Source organism: Brugia malayi, assembly GCF_000002995.4.
Source record: "Brugia malayi strain FR3 genome assembly, contig: Bm_v4_Chr2_contig_001, whole genome shotgun sequence".
Lineage (NCBI taxonomy): Eukaryota > Metazoa > Nematoda > Chromadorea > Rhabditida > Onchocercidae > Brugia > Brugia malayi.
Genome location: NW_025062476.1, coordinates 13,967,298 through 13,985,775, shown reverse-complemented (window position 1 = coordinate 13,985,775; position 18,478 = coordinate 13,967,298). Strand labels below are relative to the sequence as shown.

Below are 18,478 nucleotides of genomic sequence, written 5' to 3'. Positions count from 1 at the left end.
ATTTCATCTTAAAATAAAAATTCGCTTTAAATAAATTTAAAAACAGTTTAGATCAAATTTGAAATATATATTCGATTAAATTAACATAATTACAATAAAAAAAATTAGCTGCAAATAAATTTATAACCAAATGTAACAAAATATCGAATGGAAAAATGTGGACAGATGGGTCGTTTACATTAGAATAACACTCATTTATTCGTTTAAATTTTTAATTATATTCGTTCGAAAAGAAAATGAAAATAAAAGAAACTTACAATTAGATGAGGCATTGATGAGGAATAGAAGAGAGAGGGAGAAGGAGAGGGAGAGAGGGACAGGGAGGGAGAGGAGAGAGGAGGAAGAAATGATCGATGCAAGAAAGAAATGTTTTGATCAAATTTTGAGGACAAACATTTTCGCGGCTAATTGATACTTACTTTTTTCTCTTTTCTTTCTTTTTTGTTCATCAAAAGAATTCTGCTGGAATTTCTTTAATTGCTACATTTTATTGTACTAAAAATTTTGAAATTTTTCATTTTTGCACAAAGTGGAAAAACCAAAAAAAAAAAAAAAAATCAAAAAACGCATTTTTCAAATTTTATTTGAATTTAGAAAAAATTATATGAGAGAAAAAAAAAGAATAAAATTAAATGCATTGAATATTCAAAGTAAAATTTAAAAAAAAAAAAAAAAGCTTTTATTAGAAATTTTTGGAAATATTATTTTTGTTGTTATATACTATCATAAGTAATTAACTAGTAAAAAGCTGTGGCAATTTGTGACCAATATTTAATTGTTTCTCGCAAAATTGTAGCATATAAAATTAAGAAATGAAATAAATTTGAAATAAAATTGAAAGAATTGGAAATGAATTCGAATAATATTAATGTAAACGGGTAGATTTAAAAATTTTAATTATTTCAGAAGGAAAAGAATTTATTATAATATCAGTGATGCTAAACATGCAAAAAATTAAAAAATACTTCTAAAAAAGTCCAAAAAAAAATCAATTTGTCCTATGATAAGTTAAAGACATTTTTTTAATGAATTTACAAAATAATATTTCGCACTTTTTCATAAAAAAACCAAGGAATAAAAAATAGAAAATTCCAAAAAATTGATTCAAAATTAATCAGAAATGATCTTTTTATTATTGTATATATTTTTTTTAAATAAATTTTCGTTATTTTCATTACTATTTTGATTGAAAATTTTATTTGGTCAAAAAAACATTTAATTTCGATTTATTGAAATATCATTTTTCTGCATTCGATCTTCTTTCTTTTTCATTCTATTTTATTCAGCAATAAAAGATTAATATAAATACAATTTATTCATTTGTGGAAAATTTGAAACGACGAAAAAAGTTAGTTAGCGACCATTGAGCGATGCACTGATGACACAACGTTTGTTGACTTTAGTACATTGTACTAATTATTCAGATTTTAATTTGTGATAAATATTTGAAATGATAAATTGTTAAATAACAAATCTTACGGTATAATCAACATTCCAACTTTTTAACCTAAATTTTCTATTTGTATTGATTTAGTCAATTGACATTAGATCAAAACATTGTGTGTCACTCAGTGATATATTTTGTCACTTTGTTGATGGTTAAACTTCACCTGCAGTCACATTTCAGAAATTTGTTTAAAAGATAAAAAAGAATGGACCGAATTACTTCTTTATCATATTTTTGAAAAATAATACACTTTCTAATTAAGTTTAATTATTTATTTAAACATTTCACTCAACCTTTTGCACAGTTTTAAAATTTAAAAAGATAAGAAGTTATCTTATCAATGATAAGCACAGAAGAATCAAATGCTTTCAAAATGCTAAAAATACTAATATAATGAAAGATATGCGATGAAAAAAATGTAACAAAAAGTATGAAATGCATCAAATAAAAAAAAAAGAAAATCATTAGGTAATTGAAGGTAAAGTGTTAACATTATAATAGGAGCATGCAGACATGCACTAAATGCATGTTGCATGACAGCATGCATTTCAGGAATTTGATCAAATATCGAAGGTTGATTTTAAGGGATTCAGACTTTAGCTTTCCGACAAAAAAAAAGTTTCTGAATCGAAAAGGCAACATCTCCATCGATTTCAAACCATTTAAAATTATTAATAAGTAACAAACATTTTGTTGTTATCATTATTATTTAATTACTTAGCTAATTACTAGCTGTTAAGCTTTTGACAAATTTATTTTTAGGTTCGAAAGCAGCAACAGTTAATACTTGAATACTTATAATAACTGTTAATAATAACTTAGAGATGGAAAGTCTTTAAGCTTTTCTTTCACATTGAAAAAAATTTGAAACTTTAGAAATGAGAAAATTTCAGAAACTGAATTTTTGTTGGATAGAAATGAAAAAAAAAAATTGTTGTATTTTCTTACTGCGAAAAGTTCATGTGACACTTTAGACTTAAATATTCAATTTCAATGAATAAAGAATTTATTTCCATAGAAAAAAACAAATATTCCATTCGATTGTCAATTATAAATGCGAAATTTTGTCAACAAATAAGGTTAGCAATGAAAATTAATTTCATTTTTTTTTTTTTTTTTAAATCAAAAAATGCCACTATGAATTTTTTAGTTTGAAAATCAACAAAAAATTTTGGATTTTCGCACAAACTATTAAATTTTTATAAATCAAAATTGCATTGAGAAAGAATTAAAATTTTTACTGACATTTGAATGTAAAAGTGATAAATATGTGATTAAATTCTACAATATGTGGGCAGTTAATCCACAAAATTAATTATAGATAATATTCTCAAACAATGATTTCGTGTTAGTTCATTAGAAAATTTCAAATCTTACAAATATACTATAATTTATATTGGTATAACTAAATGATTAATAATGAATGAAATTAAATGCAAAGGATGAAAAAGGGAGAAAATATTTGGCGTCGATCATTTTTAGTTGTCAAATTTGCTCTTTAAAACAAATTAACGAATTAGTATTAATGAATCTCGAATCTTAGGAAATAATTCTCGAATAACAGTGCGAGTGATGTTTAAAACTGATAATTATCTTAAAGAAATGAATTTAAATGTATCGAGGTGATACTTTAAATTTAAGTGTGACCTGTAACGATACAGATTCCATTCAGCAATTATTTAGAACAAAACTCTCGAGAAAATGGTAGTAGTCTCGGAAATAAGTTTTAATAAAATAGAATGATATGGCGAAGTAAAAAATCAAAACAGGCCTTGGATGACCTTCAAAAGGAACATGTTTTCTAGATGAAATCTTCAAATGGATGATTTCAAAGTGTAAAAAGAGAGAGAAAAAAAAAGGACTGCAAAATTTTAAAGGAAAATTTTCATTTGTGAATATTTAAATGTGATAAAAAGAAAATTTTGGTAATAAGTTGAAAAAAAAGACAAAAAATATTAAAACATTTTGTTTAGAATTTTTTCAACACAGAAAAATTTTAATTTGAAACAGCTTTTTTAATACATAATATCAATCTATTCAACTACGTTTACTTGATTTTAGTTTAATTGTTTACCTTCATTCTATCATATATTTCAGTACTATAAGAAAGTAAATACAAAATTAATCGAAAAAAAAGAGAGCAAAAATTGAGTGGAATCATCGGATACAACAGTAAATAACGGCGACAAACGCGTGCTCTCATTATTTTAGCGACATATTGCGATGACCTCGGACCTGTCACATCGTCTGCCATTGTTGTGAGATCAAAGTGTCATGCCGGAAAAGCAAGCACAAGGATGTTAAGAGGGGACAGTGACAATAATGGTTGTCGCATGTGCATAGTAATAGCAAATGATACTAGCATACCGATTAAGTTAAGTAATTAAAAGTAATTAAATTTATTGATAGAAAGTTTTTCTATTTCACTCTACTTTTTAAGAGCTTTTCGAATATAAATTGACAATTTTGATTATTGTTAATAGTTTCATATTAAATGCAACCTTTTTTTTCCATGTCTTTTGTGAGAAATGTTTATTAGTTATAGATAATATAGTATACAAATAATTTTATGGAATAAGTATAGTGTATGATAATAATTTATTTTTCTTAAAAAAAGTTTAATTGAAAAGTACACCGTAAAACATTTAAAAAAACACATTTTAAATTGAAGGACAGTGAAAAGAAAATGAAGGAAAAGAATTTTTCTCTTTTTTTAGTTTTATTATCATTCAACTTTTCAACAAGGTTATATGTTACAAGCAAAAATTTTTCTTTTTTTAATTTGATTCTTCAACGATCATAGCTTTGCATCATGAAAATTCAAGCGAAATATATCAAAGTGCTATCTACCATTCATTCAAATTCTATTCAAATGGAAATTTTAAAAATTGACATAAATAATTCTTTTTACTCATTTGGGTACAAAGAAAAATGGCGCTTAAATTCTTAATATAATCTTTTCCATCTACTAAAACTGCTAATTTTTCTAACAAATAACTTGCCAAGCTATTAAATAAATTTTTCATGTTGAAGAGAAAATATATGAAATGGACTTTGTATTTGAATTCAAGAATCAAGTGTCTTAAAACACTATAATTTAACAATCATTGTAGATAAATTTGAAATTCGCGAAGTAAAGTTAATTAAATGGTACAAAATTAGAAGTGCACAATTTTTTAGTGGCTAAATTTAATTAAGTACCTATTGGAGATAATATCAAAAAGTAAAGATGAGTTTTCGTTATGCTTACAAATTGCAAAAGAAACTTCAAAACTTGCAAAGCTTCTCGATCGTTGGTCCTTCACTCGTCAAATTGTCGTGTGAAAGTATTTTACACAAGTAATACTTATGTAATGGTAAACGAGTAACTCACTAGTAACCTATTATTATCATTTTTTTACATTATTTTAGAACAAAAACCAAATTTTAAAATTCCTTCGCTTAAATTTTAAAAAGTAATTTCAGGTTAGTTAAAAGCATGAAAATCCATTCATTTTATGTTTAATCTTAACAAAAAAGCACATTCCATTGATTGGTGGATCACGCTGACCGCGAGTTCATCATCATCATCAATATCGTACATTCTTATCATCATCATCATCATCATTATCGTCATTATCATCATCATCATCATCAGTATCACTATCATCATTAAAATCATCATCATCGACGACAACAACGACATTCAACAACAGGACAACACGGCTACAGTTTATGAATGATAACAGATCAACCACTGCAGCGATCACGTCGCTTTCCCGCAGAAATTACAACTTCCCAATGGATGGGTGTTTCGTCGTCGTTACACATTCATTCATTTCATCGATTTTTATTTTTATAAGGCATGGAATCGTCTGTTCAGTTTAAAATATTTTTATTCATTCTTTATTTTTTTGCCATAATTATTATTTCCTGAATTTTTACATCTTAAATGATCTGCGATTTAAATAATTAATCATATTTTTTTGGGATTAAAATGTTAGTCGTAGATTCATCAAATTATTTTTCGCCTATAAAAGTATTTTACTAGAGTATGATGTTTCATAAAATTATTAACAAAAAACTACTATAATTTTCTATTTTAACTGATAGAGATTCCAAACAAAAAAAATATCTCCAAATAAATATAATTATAAATTTTGAAATTAATTAATAAAGTATTTTTTGTTTTCTCAAGTTTCAGTTATTGATTGATCGGTTAGTAAAACAAGCAAACAATGTCAGCGTCAAACGAAAAGCCAAAAGTTTATATTATTGGTGTTGGAATGACAAAGGTAAACTTTCTCATTGATTGATTTTACAATTGTGTTAAATTTTTTGCAATTTCATATTCTGCTACTTAAAAAAGAAGAATTAATCATTTGATAGTTTGGTGGATAGAGGAAAAATGCATATTTAGGAAATTTTAAAGAGCGTAACAGTTAAATTTAATTTGATATAAAAGAACTAAAGGAGAGAAGGTGGAAAAGAAGGAGAGAAATAAGAAAGTGTGACAGATTTGTGAACAAATTTTCAATCAATAATTAAAAATTTTATTCGAATAGTTGGTCTTAAGAATTACAATGAAATCGTAGAAAATAGTTTAATTCAGTTATTTGTTCTTTACTTACTCAATTTCTTCTTTTCTCATACTTTTGTATAGCACAATTCATAGAATTCTCTGAATTCATAATTCCTTTTGCTTTTTTAATTTTAGTTTACAAAACCAGGATCAGTACCAAACTGGGATTATCCTGATATGGTAAAGGAAGCAGGCAAGACTTTTTCTGAATTTTTAAACCTGGCTATGAAAAATGACTACGATTTCAACTTTTCCATCTCCCCTCTTTCTTTTTGAATTACATAAAAGGAGAACAAAGGAGTTTTTTTTTTTTTCTAATTTCTTTGAATCGCATTACCGTAATGTCGTATTACCGTAATCGTTACCGTATTCGTCGCTAATCGTCACAGCAGTTATTTATCATTTCGTCAAGCTAATATTATCATTGAATTTACCACATTAAGCATAAAATGTATTACAGTAAACAAAGCCTTATTGGATGCAAAACTACAGTATAGTGATGTGGAGCAAGCAGCAGTTGGCTATCTGTACGGTGGCACTTGTTGTGGACAGCGAGCACTCTACGAGATTGGACTCACCGGAATACCTATTTATAATGTTAGCTGCTTGTTTTTAATTTTAATTATTACATATCAATATCTCAGGAAAAAATTTGATTATAATAAAAATATTAGTAAATTCATATTTTGTTAAAGCTACGTTTTCATTATTTTTTAAGCCAAAGATTAATATTTAGTAGTAATTAGAAAAGAAAGTAAGAATAAATTAGTGCTATTAATTATTATAATTAGTTTCCATGAAAGCTAATTCTTTCCATTGTCAAACAAACGAGATTTGATATATTTCAGTTGAATAATGCATGCGCGAGTGGTTCAACAGCTGTTTATCTCTCAAAATTGTGTATTGAAGGAGGTACTTTTAGGAATTTAAATTTATAGCAAAAAATTGAGATAATTCTTTCGTAGAAAACTGGTTACTTTTAGGAATTAGTACAAAACACATCCTTTTAATTGTACTGATTCAATTTTATTAAACTTATTAACATAATTCTCATCACTAATATTTATGGCTAATCAGCGGATAATTTTCAAAAAATAATCTTTTCTTTTGTTTCGAGTAAATTTTGTTTATTTAAAAACTTGTTGCTTTCAAATTTATTAATTTCTAAAGTCATTCATTTATTAAATAGCACATTGAATGAATCAAAATATTTACTGCTATTAATAAGTTTGCAGGTCATTTTTACTATTCTTTTATTTATAGACTTATTCTTGATTTCCTGATTAATGATAGGTAGTAATTAATTACCTGGTCATAATAATTAGACCAACCCATATTATCCTTTCAGAATCAGTACACGCTTGTTTTCCTTTCAGGTCACGTAAATGTTGCACTTGCAGTAGGTTTTGAGAAAATGAAGAGTGGCTCACTGGAAGCAATGGAAAAGCTTGATGATCGAACACACGCACTCGAACGACATATTAACGTCATTTCTACAACACGTGGCCTGTTACCAGCACCGCTAATGGCGCAAATGTTTGCTAATGCTGGACGAGAACATATGGATAAATACGGTAGTTTCTTTAATTTATTCAGTTGTAAAAGTCATTTTTTGATGAATTTGAATAAATAAATATATTTTCCTTCCTTTTTTAAAATTTAAAAAAAGATCAAAGAATTGTTCAAAAAGGCAAAATATGAAATGGAAAGCTTTAGTACTGAAATATTTCATTTAGTTAATCGATTTTCAGTTTTACTGAAATTAATTTTTTCGTCCTTTTCAGGAACCAAACGAGAACATTTTGCTAAAATAGCTCAAAAGAACCATAAACATTCCATTAACAATCCGTAAGATTGTTTAAAATTATTTACCATTTTTTGATATCAAAGATTAGAAATGAAGGATGAGGAATCTTTTTTTTTTTAAATACTGATTTGTGTTTCATTTCAATTTTAAGTAAATAAAATGTAAAAGTCATCGAGACCTCAGAGATCATTCACGGAAAGTTGACCAATCCTCTTTTCACTTCATTGTCTTTTTTTCCAATTTGGTCCTTAATTTCCATCCAACAATTAAAATGAGAAGTTTTAAATGGATTCATTAACTTTACTGACATGAAGTATTCAGCTACTTTCTTCTTTTTTATAGAAATTCACAGATTCAAAAAGAATATAGTTCGGATGAGATTCTGAATGCACGAGTGATTCACGATTTTATGGGTCTTCTAGAATGCAGGTTAAGCTATAATTTAATAGCTAATCTGATAAAGTGATAAGCAATAACTGTTATCTCTCTTATCAGTTGAGACAATTACTATAGTAACGACTACTGTAGAAATGAAAAAGAAGAAATATGCATTAGTTGTTACAAAGTAACTATTTTGCTATGGAATTTATTATTTAGCAGCATTTAATATCTTTCGAAAAAAAAAAAAAAAAAGAGATAAAAGAACAAAAGCAGTGTTTTCTTAAAAGTAAAATTTGAAATCAAAACTTTCAGTCCGACATCGGATGGTGCAGCAGCAGTGATTTTATGCAGCGAACAATTTTTAAAGAAATCTCCACACCTTTACAAACAAGCTGTTGAAATTATTGGTGATGTTACTTTGAAATATTTCAACATTTAATAAATATAAATTAATTCAAAAGACAGAAAACGGTATTATAACAAAAGAGAAAAAACTGTTTTGTTAATTTCGGAGTGTTATCTGAAATGAGAAAATTGCATAAATATGTTATAAATTTGATAAAAATGCAATAAGATTTAACTTAAAGAATTAAAAACCAAATAAAATTTATTGGTGGGACAATTTATAATCGATTCCTTATAAGTTTGATTTTTATATAGTAAATTTATATTTTAATTTAATCCTTTCTATATTAACGTATTCAATCCAAGGAAATTATATAAAATCATCTAATTTTTCTGTATATCTAATTTAATAATTTTCTAAAAATGTGTTTTTTCATTTTAATTGTACTATAATTTTGTTGTAGATGTATTTTTGATATAATTTTTTAAGAAATAAAATATTGAATAATTTTAATACAGGTGCTGAGCTAGGCACTGATGAACCATCCGTATTTGCTGAACATTCGAGTCTAAAAATGATTGGCTTTGATATGATACGAAAATTATCAAATAGATTGTATCAGAAGACAGGTTTGACACCAAATGATGTGCAGGTATACAGTTTTTTTTTGAGAATTTTTAAATTGTTGAAGAAAATGTTTGATATCTTTGAAAAAAAGAAAAATAGAAATCATTTTAAAAATTAGCTAAAAAAGTTCGTTATGATTTATTAAACGAAATACTTACTATTTTAGATGAGAGAAATTACAGGTTATTGAGTTACACGATTGCTTTGCCCCAAATGAACTAATTTCTTATGAAGCACTTGGCCTTTGTCCTATTGGCAAGTTGTTTCAAGATTTATAGCTAGAATTTAAAATTGTTTTTATAGACCGACGGTGGAATTCTTCAAAATTGCACTTGAAATTTTAATATCATTTCGGTACGAAATTAAAAAGTTTCCTTTAGGCAAAGGCGGTGATATTGTTGATAAGGGTGATAATACATATGGTGGAAAATGGGTCATCAATCCTTCTGGTGGATTAATATCCAAGGGTCATCCAATAGGTGCAACTGGTATGATTACAAAAACAAATGAACTTTTAATTTTTTATCAGTGGAAAGATTATTTCAAATTTCATTACCAAATTTTCATTTCTCATATTTCAGGCGTAGCACAAGTCGTTGAATTGTCACTTCAACTGCGTGGCATTGCTGGCGCACGCCAAGTACCAAATTGCAAAGTTGCATTGCAGCACAACATTGGTAAGATTGATAATCATTTAGCTTAAATAAATATTTTAAATCAGGTTACTAAAATCTAATTTGAATTGTACGATGTGCAATAAAGCCAAAAAATTAGCTTATTTTCTCGAAGTTGATTGAAAGTAATTGAAAAACTATCTCTATACTACTTTTTTCTTTTATTTTTATGAGAAATTGATTCATAGAATCACATTTTATGTGTGACAAACAAAATTAAATCACAAATAATAAGTAATAAAGGAAAAGATTTGATTTCGAAAAAAAATTTATAAACTGAGAAAAGTAAATTGTAATGAATAAAAGAAAAATGAAGAAGATGGGTCAAAGAGAAATATTTATCATTAAGGAATTGGCGGAGCTGGCATGGTTGCATTGTATCGATTGGCTCAATTGTCGTCTTCAGAAAATGTGACAAATGCAAAAGTTCCAGTAAAAAAAATCTTTTTAAGTGATGCCATTTTTGATGGAATTAGAGAACGTATAAAAACGGTAAATGAATTTTTTTTTCTTTAATAAGAATTTGAAGATTTTTAACTTTGATATATGATTATAAAGATCTCAAACAAACTTGTCCTTTTAAACAAAAAAAAAAACCTGAAGTTTTCTTTCATTTCAGGAAAAAGATTTATCACAGACAATAAACAGTTCATTTAGATTTATTTTAACCGGACCGGATAATGCTGTCAAAAAATGGGTTGTTGACTGCAAGGTATTTATAAACTATTATTGCTGTTAAGTTTTTTAGTGTAATGAAGTGAATATGTGAAATTTTATGAAATAAAGTAAATATTAGGAAGAATAATTAAATATGTGTAATTAATTGTTAGGTGACACCACCAACTATTATCGAAATGGGTGAAGGTCAGGTAGATGTTGAGATGACAATGAAAGATTCCGATTTTGTGAAAATTGTTACTGGAAAATTGCGACCTGATCAGGTAAGTATGCTTATTTGTAATAGAAAAACGATTAAATGTTTATAATATGTAAATATTTACATTGAAACAGTGTACGACAATGAATATCAATCGGTAATAGTTTTATCTCAGTTCTTTGATTTCAATCTTATTATTCCCAAAATTTAAATTTCATGAAAGCTAGTCATTCTGTTATTATGTCTAATAAATAACTCATTTTTATATTCCAACAGTTTAATATTTTGAAATTTGCTTTTACAGCTTTGATCTGTAATATTTAATATTATACAGAATGATTTCAGGCATTTTTACAACGCAAACTGAAAATTAAAGGTAACTTGGCAAAAGCAATGAAACTGCGAACATTAGTGAAACCAGAACTATTTAAAGCTAAATTGTAATGTAAAAGTTTCTAATTTTGTCTATTTTACTTGTAATAGAAATTTTTTAAATTTGAATAAATTAGTTATCAATAATTTTTTCTTGTTGAAGTTCATTTCAGATATGACCAATTTATCATTTTATCATATAAATGTATTTCCATAGCACTAACGAATACTTACAGTATGATATCCTAAATTCATTACAGTATCACCGCATATCATTTAAGGTTAAATCACTTCTTACTATACAAATGATAAGGAAATTTCCAAATGGTACTATTTATTAATACAATATATTACATTAACAGAAAAAAAAAGTTGATATCAGACATAAATAATCATTGAAATAGTAGAATACTACCTACACATGGAACAAAAGTTAATACATAAGTTAAAATAAAATTGTAAGTAAAAATAATGTTATCACGGGCAAAAAACCGAGTGATTAATTATCAGATCATAATAGATCGCTATTAATTATCTATCTGTTAAAACTAGATTATTAAATATACCAGGATAGAATATTGCATTTCTATTGAAAATAAAGTAAAGAAATATTATCGTTTTTGTCCATCCAGAAACATTTGATAATTGTTTCAGATGTTGAAATACCTAAAATTAAAAAATATTTTATATCGGAATTATGCTTGCATTTGCTAATCAAACTATTCAATACTATGTATCAAAAATATGAAAGTGCTGGCTGGGAACGTTATCATTTACTTATCAGATCACACATATAATTTCATTTTTATTAAATAAAACAAAGAAAGATTAATAAATTCTATGAAATGAATTATTTCATTTTTAAAAGGAATATTATTCCTCTATTCACCTCACAAGTTGCCATTACATCCACATTTACTGCAGCGCATGCACTTCTGCATGCTACATTCATGCATGCCTGCTTATTTGTTGTTGAAACCATGCATAAGCAATAAGCCTATAACTACGAGAAATTGCTGAACCTGAGCAAAAAAAGAGTGCTAAATATGATTTAATAATTCGATGATTTCCTAAAAATTAGCTAAGTAACACTTAAATATTTCTTACTTATATTATATTAGTTATAATCTATCTTAATAGTAGCATAAACCTTCCAAGTTTAATTATCTGTTTGTTGTCAATTGAAATTGTGAAGGAAAATATTTAGTGAAAATTTTCGCAGTGACAAATTATTGTTGCTCATATATTTACATATTTCTGATGAGTATTTTAAGTAATTTCATTTATTTCATGTTGTAATTCGATATTTCCAATATATTAACTCATTGTGATATATTTATAATTTATTATTGAATACTGTGATTTTTACTTTGAATATCATTTAAATTGCAGCGCAAAATTGCTATCATTTATGAAAATATTTTGAAGTAAATAATAAAAACTTTTAAGTCATTAAAGAATAGAAGCAAATAGATAACTCATTTTTGAAAACGTTTGTAAAAATTGGCTCATTTTGATAGTCAATAGTATTTTAGGTTAGAACCTGAAAAAGTATTTGAGCTATCAAACGAAAGACAAAACCCTGACGAATCGATTTTGTAACATGAATAAACAACTTATAACACTTTTGCATCCCAAATGAGAAACTTAGTAATTTTTATGAAATAAAATTTCGAAGCAAAAAATAAAGAAAAAGCATTTGTAAAAATGATCTGATATCCTTTTTCGTTGAAGCACAGCTGTGTTAACTTTCCGTAACCGAATGAAATGGAATGAATGACTCAGCTGTAGAAGTCAACTTGGCAAGAAGCTAAATGTCATCATAAAGGTCAGTGTGTTTTGATGCACTCCCACAAATGGAATTTAGAATAATAGAATAATTTTCTCAAAAACAAAAAAAAGCGCACATCTGCCGAAAGGTACACTTATTATTCGAATATATAAGAGGAATCAATTTTCTGATCATTTGATCTTATCATTTCTTTATCACCGCTTCGAATAAGACTGACAAATTAGTAAGTTCTTTTTTATGAATAATTAAAGATTACTATTAATTCGTGATTGAGTTACTTCAATGTGAGTTTTACTTCCAAAAAATGTGATCTTTGGACAGTGGACTGTTTTAAAGAAAAAAATCATAAGGAACAATGCTTGGAATTAACTAATGGATAGTTGGAGCGATGGAAGTAGAAGCGATATTTTATTTTGGCTTGCAATAACTTACTTTAGCGCAATTTATGCAAATGCGATTAATATTTGGTTGTTTTTGCAGGAAGAGAAAATGAATAAACTTTTAATAGCATTCGGTTTGGTAATTCTTTTTGTGACACTTCCGTGTGCATCAGAATCAGACGAAGAGTTCGATGTAACTTTTGCAAATTTATTAAAGAAATAAGAAACCACTATGTTAACCAAATCACTAAATCGACAGTAGTAGTACAGACCTAGCCAGGTCACGGGATAGTACGTGAGACAAACTGATAAGCAGGTGGTAACGTGGAGCTCTTTCGAGAAAATGACTTATGAGTTGACTGAAATGAGACATAATGCAGGACTTGAATTGCCACCATTTCTTTTCAAATCCATCAAAAAGAAAATATTTTTTTTAGGACTCCGCAGCCGATGACACCGACGACAGCGAGGACGGAGGTGGTAGTGAAGGAGGTGATGAATATGTAACCAAAGGGGAATTTGTTGAAACTGATGGCAAGTGAGTCGTTTGGTACTTTCAATAATTTGAATCCTTCAAAATATTTCTGAGGAATCGGTTCCCTTTCCATCTCACTTTTTATGGGTCCTTTTATTAAAAATGTGTTATTTGTATCGCTGCAATCTTTCATTTCGCTCTGAAATAGTTATTTCTTAAATTGACTCCAAAATGTCCCATATCAATGTCACACATTACCTTACTTATGAAAATGTCACACATTACTTTACTTATGAAAATGTCACACATTACTTTACTTATGAAAATGTCACACATTACTTTACTTATGAAAATGTCACACATTACTTTACTTATGAAAATGTCACATATCACTTACTTAGGAAAAAAGTTCACAAATAATACAAATAAAGAGCTCACCTCACTTTTCCATTCGATTGTTTGCAGAAAGAAAGAGTGCTCTTCGCACGAAGCTTGCTACGATCAACGTGAACCACAAGCGTGGTGCAGACTGAGCGAGAATCAGGCATGGACGTAAGCCACTTCAATCATTTCTTGCGGAAATTACTTCTCAGTGTTCCTCACAACTGTCAACGCTGTGTCCCCACTTCTCCCTCCCAGTGTTCCTCAAACTGTCAACGCTGTGTCCCCACTTCTCCCTCCCAGTGTTCCTCAAACTGTCAACGCTGTGTCCCCACTTCTCCCTCCCAGTGTTCCCCACAACTGTCAACTCTGTATCCCCACTTCTCCCTCCCAGTGTTCCTCAAACTGTCAACGCTGTGTCCCCACTTCTCCCTCCCAGTGTTCCCCACAACTGTCAACGCTGTGTCCCCACTTCTCCCTCCCAGTGTTCCTCAAACTGTCAACGGTGTATCCCCACTTCTCCCTCCCAGTGTTCCTCAAACTGTCAACTCTGTGTCCCCACTTCTCCCTCCCAGTGTTCCCCACAACTGTCAACGCTGTGTCCCCACTTCTTAATAGCACTAATAAGTCATATTTCAGTGACAGAGGCTGCTTCTGCGAAGATAAGTTGCATTCGTGCGTCATCGAAAGAACGAACAATGGTAAATTGGAGTATTCGTACTGTGCACCTGAAGCAGGTTGGCAGTGCGCATAGGAATGAATCAGTCTTTGATACTACCAACTTTCCATCCATTTCTTACACTTTTCAAATTTAATTCTTTCTAACAAATAACATTTAACTTTGGTTTTACCGCTATTTTATTAAATATTGGAAATATGTGCGACAATCAAATATGTCACATCACATTACATTGTGTCACAGATTTCTATTAAAATCTTTAATGTAACAGGAAGAATAAGCGATGTTATAATTGGATATCTTGAATGACAAAAGTTGTTCTTTACATTTTTTAAAAAATTCAAGTAGTAATAACATGTTCAGATTCGATTGTCTATCAACAATAAAATACATTAAACTAAAATTCCATGCAAAAAATGCTGTATTGTTCATTCGTAAAAAAAAAAAAAAAAAAAAAAAAAAAAAACACCACAAAAAGGGAAATTTTAAACTCTGTAAAAAATGGAATGCTGATGAATATATTTTGCGAAACACTCGTTATCATCAAGTAAATTACAAATATAAAATTGAACAAAGATTGAAAAGTAAAAAAAAAGCAAAGGAAAGTTTAGTTCATAAGGATAAACTGCAACAAACTGCTCATTTCATTTAGTGCTTCAATGGAACACTTTCATTTCATTTAATGCTTTATTCTAAATTGAACCAAATGAAATTCACAGTGAAATATTAGCTGGTAAGCACAGAAACTGATAACGCTCCCGGCCATTAGGAGTGATTAAAGCCTAGACAATTTTTTAGAAAGTGATAATATTCCATGCAGTTTCAAGTTGGATCATTGTTTGGCAGTAGAACAAAATCAAAAATTGAAAGTAACTTTATCGTTATGAATACTTACAATAGAAGTAATATTAAGATTATATTCTTTTCAGATAAAATTATATTTTGTCTGAAATATATACCAAAAAAACAATTCGACAATTTAATTTATTTGATAAGTTTATCCCATAAGATCGGTTTTTTTTTTTTTTTTTTTTTTTTTTTTTATGATTCCTTTTCAAATTATGTTAATTAATTATTAAATGATTCACTTATCGATTTGTAATTCACTGGTAAAAGTAAGAGAAAGTGAATAGGAATTAAAAGTTGCATATTCATTAGATATTACCAACAGAACGCGATGAATCATTTTATGATACTTTTTGATGTGCTTTATCGCTACTATTTTCACTATTCCTTATTTCATATAAATGGCGCAAATGTATTGATGATACGATATGTGTGAGGTTCAAAAATGGACATTTGTGAACAGAGGTATGGAATATACTTATAGCAAAAATGAAAAAGTTATAAATGCAAAATGACTGATTATAGAAAGTATCAAAAGTAAAATAGAAAATGCTCATTCAATGATTTGTCAAAAAAGTTGATATCAGAGATAGATCAATCAAATTTAAATCAACAGGGAATATGTTCTACGGTAAGTATCATTTGTAGCAATGAAAATTTTATTCTAAGTATAACTGATCAATACGTTATTACTCGTTGATATCGCAGTGAAAACAAAGAGACAGCAATTCGCTTTGTTTAAAGTCAGATATTTGTGTTTTAAATCATACACAAAATACTTCATCATTTCACATGCGCTAGCACAAAGCGCTACACCAATGTGCGCGTTCTGAAGGCGCAATTTGTTGTCACCTTAAATGTCACCTTAAATGGAAGCGCACCGCACCTTGCCACTCGTTGAAGCATACGGTCCTACCCGTCAAATTCATTTTACGAAATCCTTTGGGTTGGTTGGTATTTGATGTAAAGTTCTAACTACTGAATTCCTTATTGTATTAATCATTTTATTAAAACGAAGGTTTTAATTAGCCAATTTTTAGATAGCGAAAAGAAGAGAAGCAAAAAAGGAGGATTAATCCTCTCAATCTTTGCCGCTATCAAAAAGGAACTGTCAACAATATTTGTGCGACACTTATGCAGGTAAGAATTATAACTACATTCAACTTATAAACATGTGGTAAAGAATAAATGTGCGTTTTAAATTTATGCGAAATGAAAAAAACCGATAGATTAATTGGCTAACAGCGCAGATTGCAAATTATTTAAATGATTAGTTTGGTTAGTTTTAATTAATTCGAGTGAAATTAGCTTAATTTTCCAATCTACTAATTAATTTGATTCGTTTTGAATCATTGCATGCAGTAAAATCCTTTCATTTTATCACAATTTTAATTTCATGATGGCATTAATAAACAAGAAATATAAATGAAATACAGTAGAAAGAAAAAAAATGAAATCAACAAATTATTAGGAGTGTTTACATCATTTAATGTTTTATATTATGACAAATTTATAAGCAGCAATAATTGGTAGAGAAAAGAAAAAGTTGTAAAAGTCATCCATAGCTTCCATGAAAAAGCGGAAAAAGAAAAATTACTAGGAAAAACGCCATAAAAAACCAACCAGAAAATAACTTTTCCATTGGAAAAAGTAAAACTAAAATGAAAGTTGAGTAACGTATATTACAATAGTACTTTACGTTTTTAAACGTTTCACGTGTCGTATGACTCATGTATGCATGATACCATCGTAATATATGATATTCACTTTCTGTGTTAAGTTATTTTTCATCTAAAAAAGAATCCTAAAACAGAATTCAACAAAAGCAAGCAAAAAAAAAAAGAAAAAAAGTCCTGAACACAAATCTGTAAGTAAATCTGACAGGAAAATATCAGTAATCAATCAGTTACACATATTCCCACCTATTCTTTCTCCCAGCACTCATAAATCTTTCAAAAAAAAAAAAAATTTTCTTAGATAAAGAGCTGTTCTTATCCGAAATAGATCTTACAACGAACTATCGTATCTCATTAATTTTGATTTTCAACATCCTATAACAATTGCACATGATCTCATGTAGAAATCGTTGCCAAGTTAACATCTTGCCAAGTTCCCTTCTTTTGTAAATTTGACGGTTTGCGTTCCATTCATTAGTATAGAAGCTATAAAGTGTACCACGTACGTGATGTTTGCACACGTCTACACACGTACCTAACGTTTGGGTATATAACACTGCTGTAAATTGCGTAAGATGAGTTATATGAAAGTAAGTTTTAGCAAATCTTTTTTTGCTTGATACGAAGCATACGTCCATGTAAGCTTTTTTTTCAGTGTACGTAGAAATAGATAATTGCTGTTGTAGATTGATTGGATCTGATATGATATGATGTGATATGGGCTGATATGTTCCAGGACTTATATGTAAATGTTGCTTGAATATTGCTTTTATTAGACTTTGAAATGATTGTTGTGTTAATTAAAGACTTAACTGAAGTGATGTTTAACTAAAGTAATTGATTGTAAATATAATCTTCACAAGTTTTATTCCAGTTTGCTATTTTACTTTTTTTGTTCGAGAAAGGATTGCAAATTTAGTGATATCATTATTGGCATTTACATATTCATTCCCCATTATAATTCATTTTGTTAATTTCTGAAACTTCGGCATAACAACTTATGGTTTATGGTTTTTTGTAAAATTGCAATTTTCTTTCTCATACGATTCTGTTTTTCTTATTTCATGTAAGTTTTGGACAGCTCACAGTTCATATTTCCGTAGCTTTTTTGTTAAATCGATGAAAACTGTAATTTTCAGGTGAACAAAAAGGAGGAA

General features: G+C 28.3%; 4 protein-coding genes across 5 annotated transcripts; 2 read left to right on the top strand and 2 right to left on the bottom strand.

Moving 5' to 3' along the window:
* Nucleotides 1-5,016: 5,016 nt before the first annotated feature.
* Nucleotides 5,017-6,077, bottom strand: Bm9425 (Uncharacterized protein; the record flags this gene model as incomplete). Of its 2 annotated transcripts, none has more annotated exons than XM_043079510.1 (2): nucleotides 5,017-5,152; nucleotides 6,058-6,077. In XM_043079510.1, 2 exons carry the CDS (start codon nucleotides 6,075-6,077, stop codon nucleotides 5,017-5,019), a joined length of 156 nt encoding a protein of 51 aa, XP_042935444.1. The 2 variants fall into 2 exon arrangements, with proteins under 2 accessions (XP_042935444.1, XP_042935445.1); XM_043079511.1 differs by lacking the exon at nucleotides 6,058-6,077 and adding an exon at nucleotides 5,219-5,265.
* Nucleotides 5,665-11,164, top strand: Bma-daf-22 (sterol carrier protein, putative; the record flags this gene model as incomplete). Its single annotated transcript, XM_043079509.1, has 16 exons — nucleotides 5,665-5,721; nucleotides 6,144-6,201; nucleotides 6,469-6,605; nucleotides 6,857-6,920; nucleotides 7,385-7,582; nucleotides 7,793-7,856; nucleotides 8,158-8,244; nucleotides 8,509-8,603; nucleotides 9,061-9,194; nucleotides 9,352-9,424; nucleotides 9,550-9,657; nucleotides 9,751-9,846; nucleotides 10,193-10,335; nucleotides 10,463-10,555; nucleotides 10,674-10,784; nucleotides 11,066-11,164. 16 exons carry the CDS (start codon nucleotides 5,665-5,667, stop codon nucleotides 11,162-11,164), a joined length of 1,617 nt encoding a protein of 538 aa, XP_042935443.1.
* A 459-nt stretch (nucleotides 11,165-11,623) lies between these two features.
* Bm373 (Uncharacterized protein) lies at nucleotides 11,624-12,074 on the bottom strand (the record flags this gene model as incomplete). Its single annotated transcript, XM_043079508.1, has 2 exons — nucleotides 11,624-11,758; nucleotides 11,982-12,074. 2 exons carry the CDS (start codon nucleotides 12,072-12,074, stop codon nucleotides 11,624-11,626), a joined length of 228 nt encoding a protein of 75 aa, XP_042935442.1.
* A 1,299-nt stretch (nucleotides 12,075-13,373) lies between these two features.
* Bm17586 (Uncharacterized protein) lies at nucleotides 13,374-14,874 on the top strand (the record flags this gene model as incomplete). Its single annotated transcript, XM_001902087.2, has 4 exons — nucleotides 13,374-13,457; nucleotides 13,702-13,802; nucleotides 14,205-14,291; nucleotides 14,760-14,874. The coding sequence occupies 4 exons, from the start codon at nucleotides 13,374-13,376 to the stop codon at nucleotides 14,872-14,874; spliced, it is 387 nt and encodes a 128-aa protein (XP_001902122.1).
* Between the last annotated feature and the right edge of the window lie 3,604 nt (nucleotides 14,875-18,478).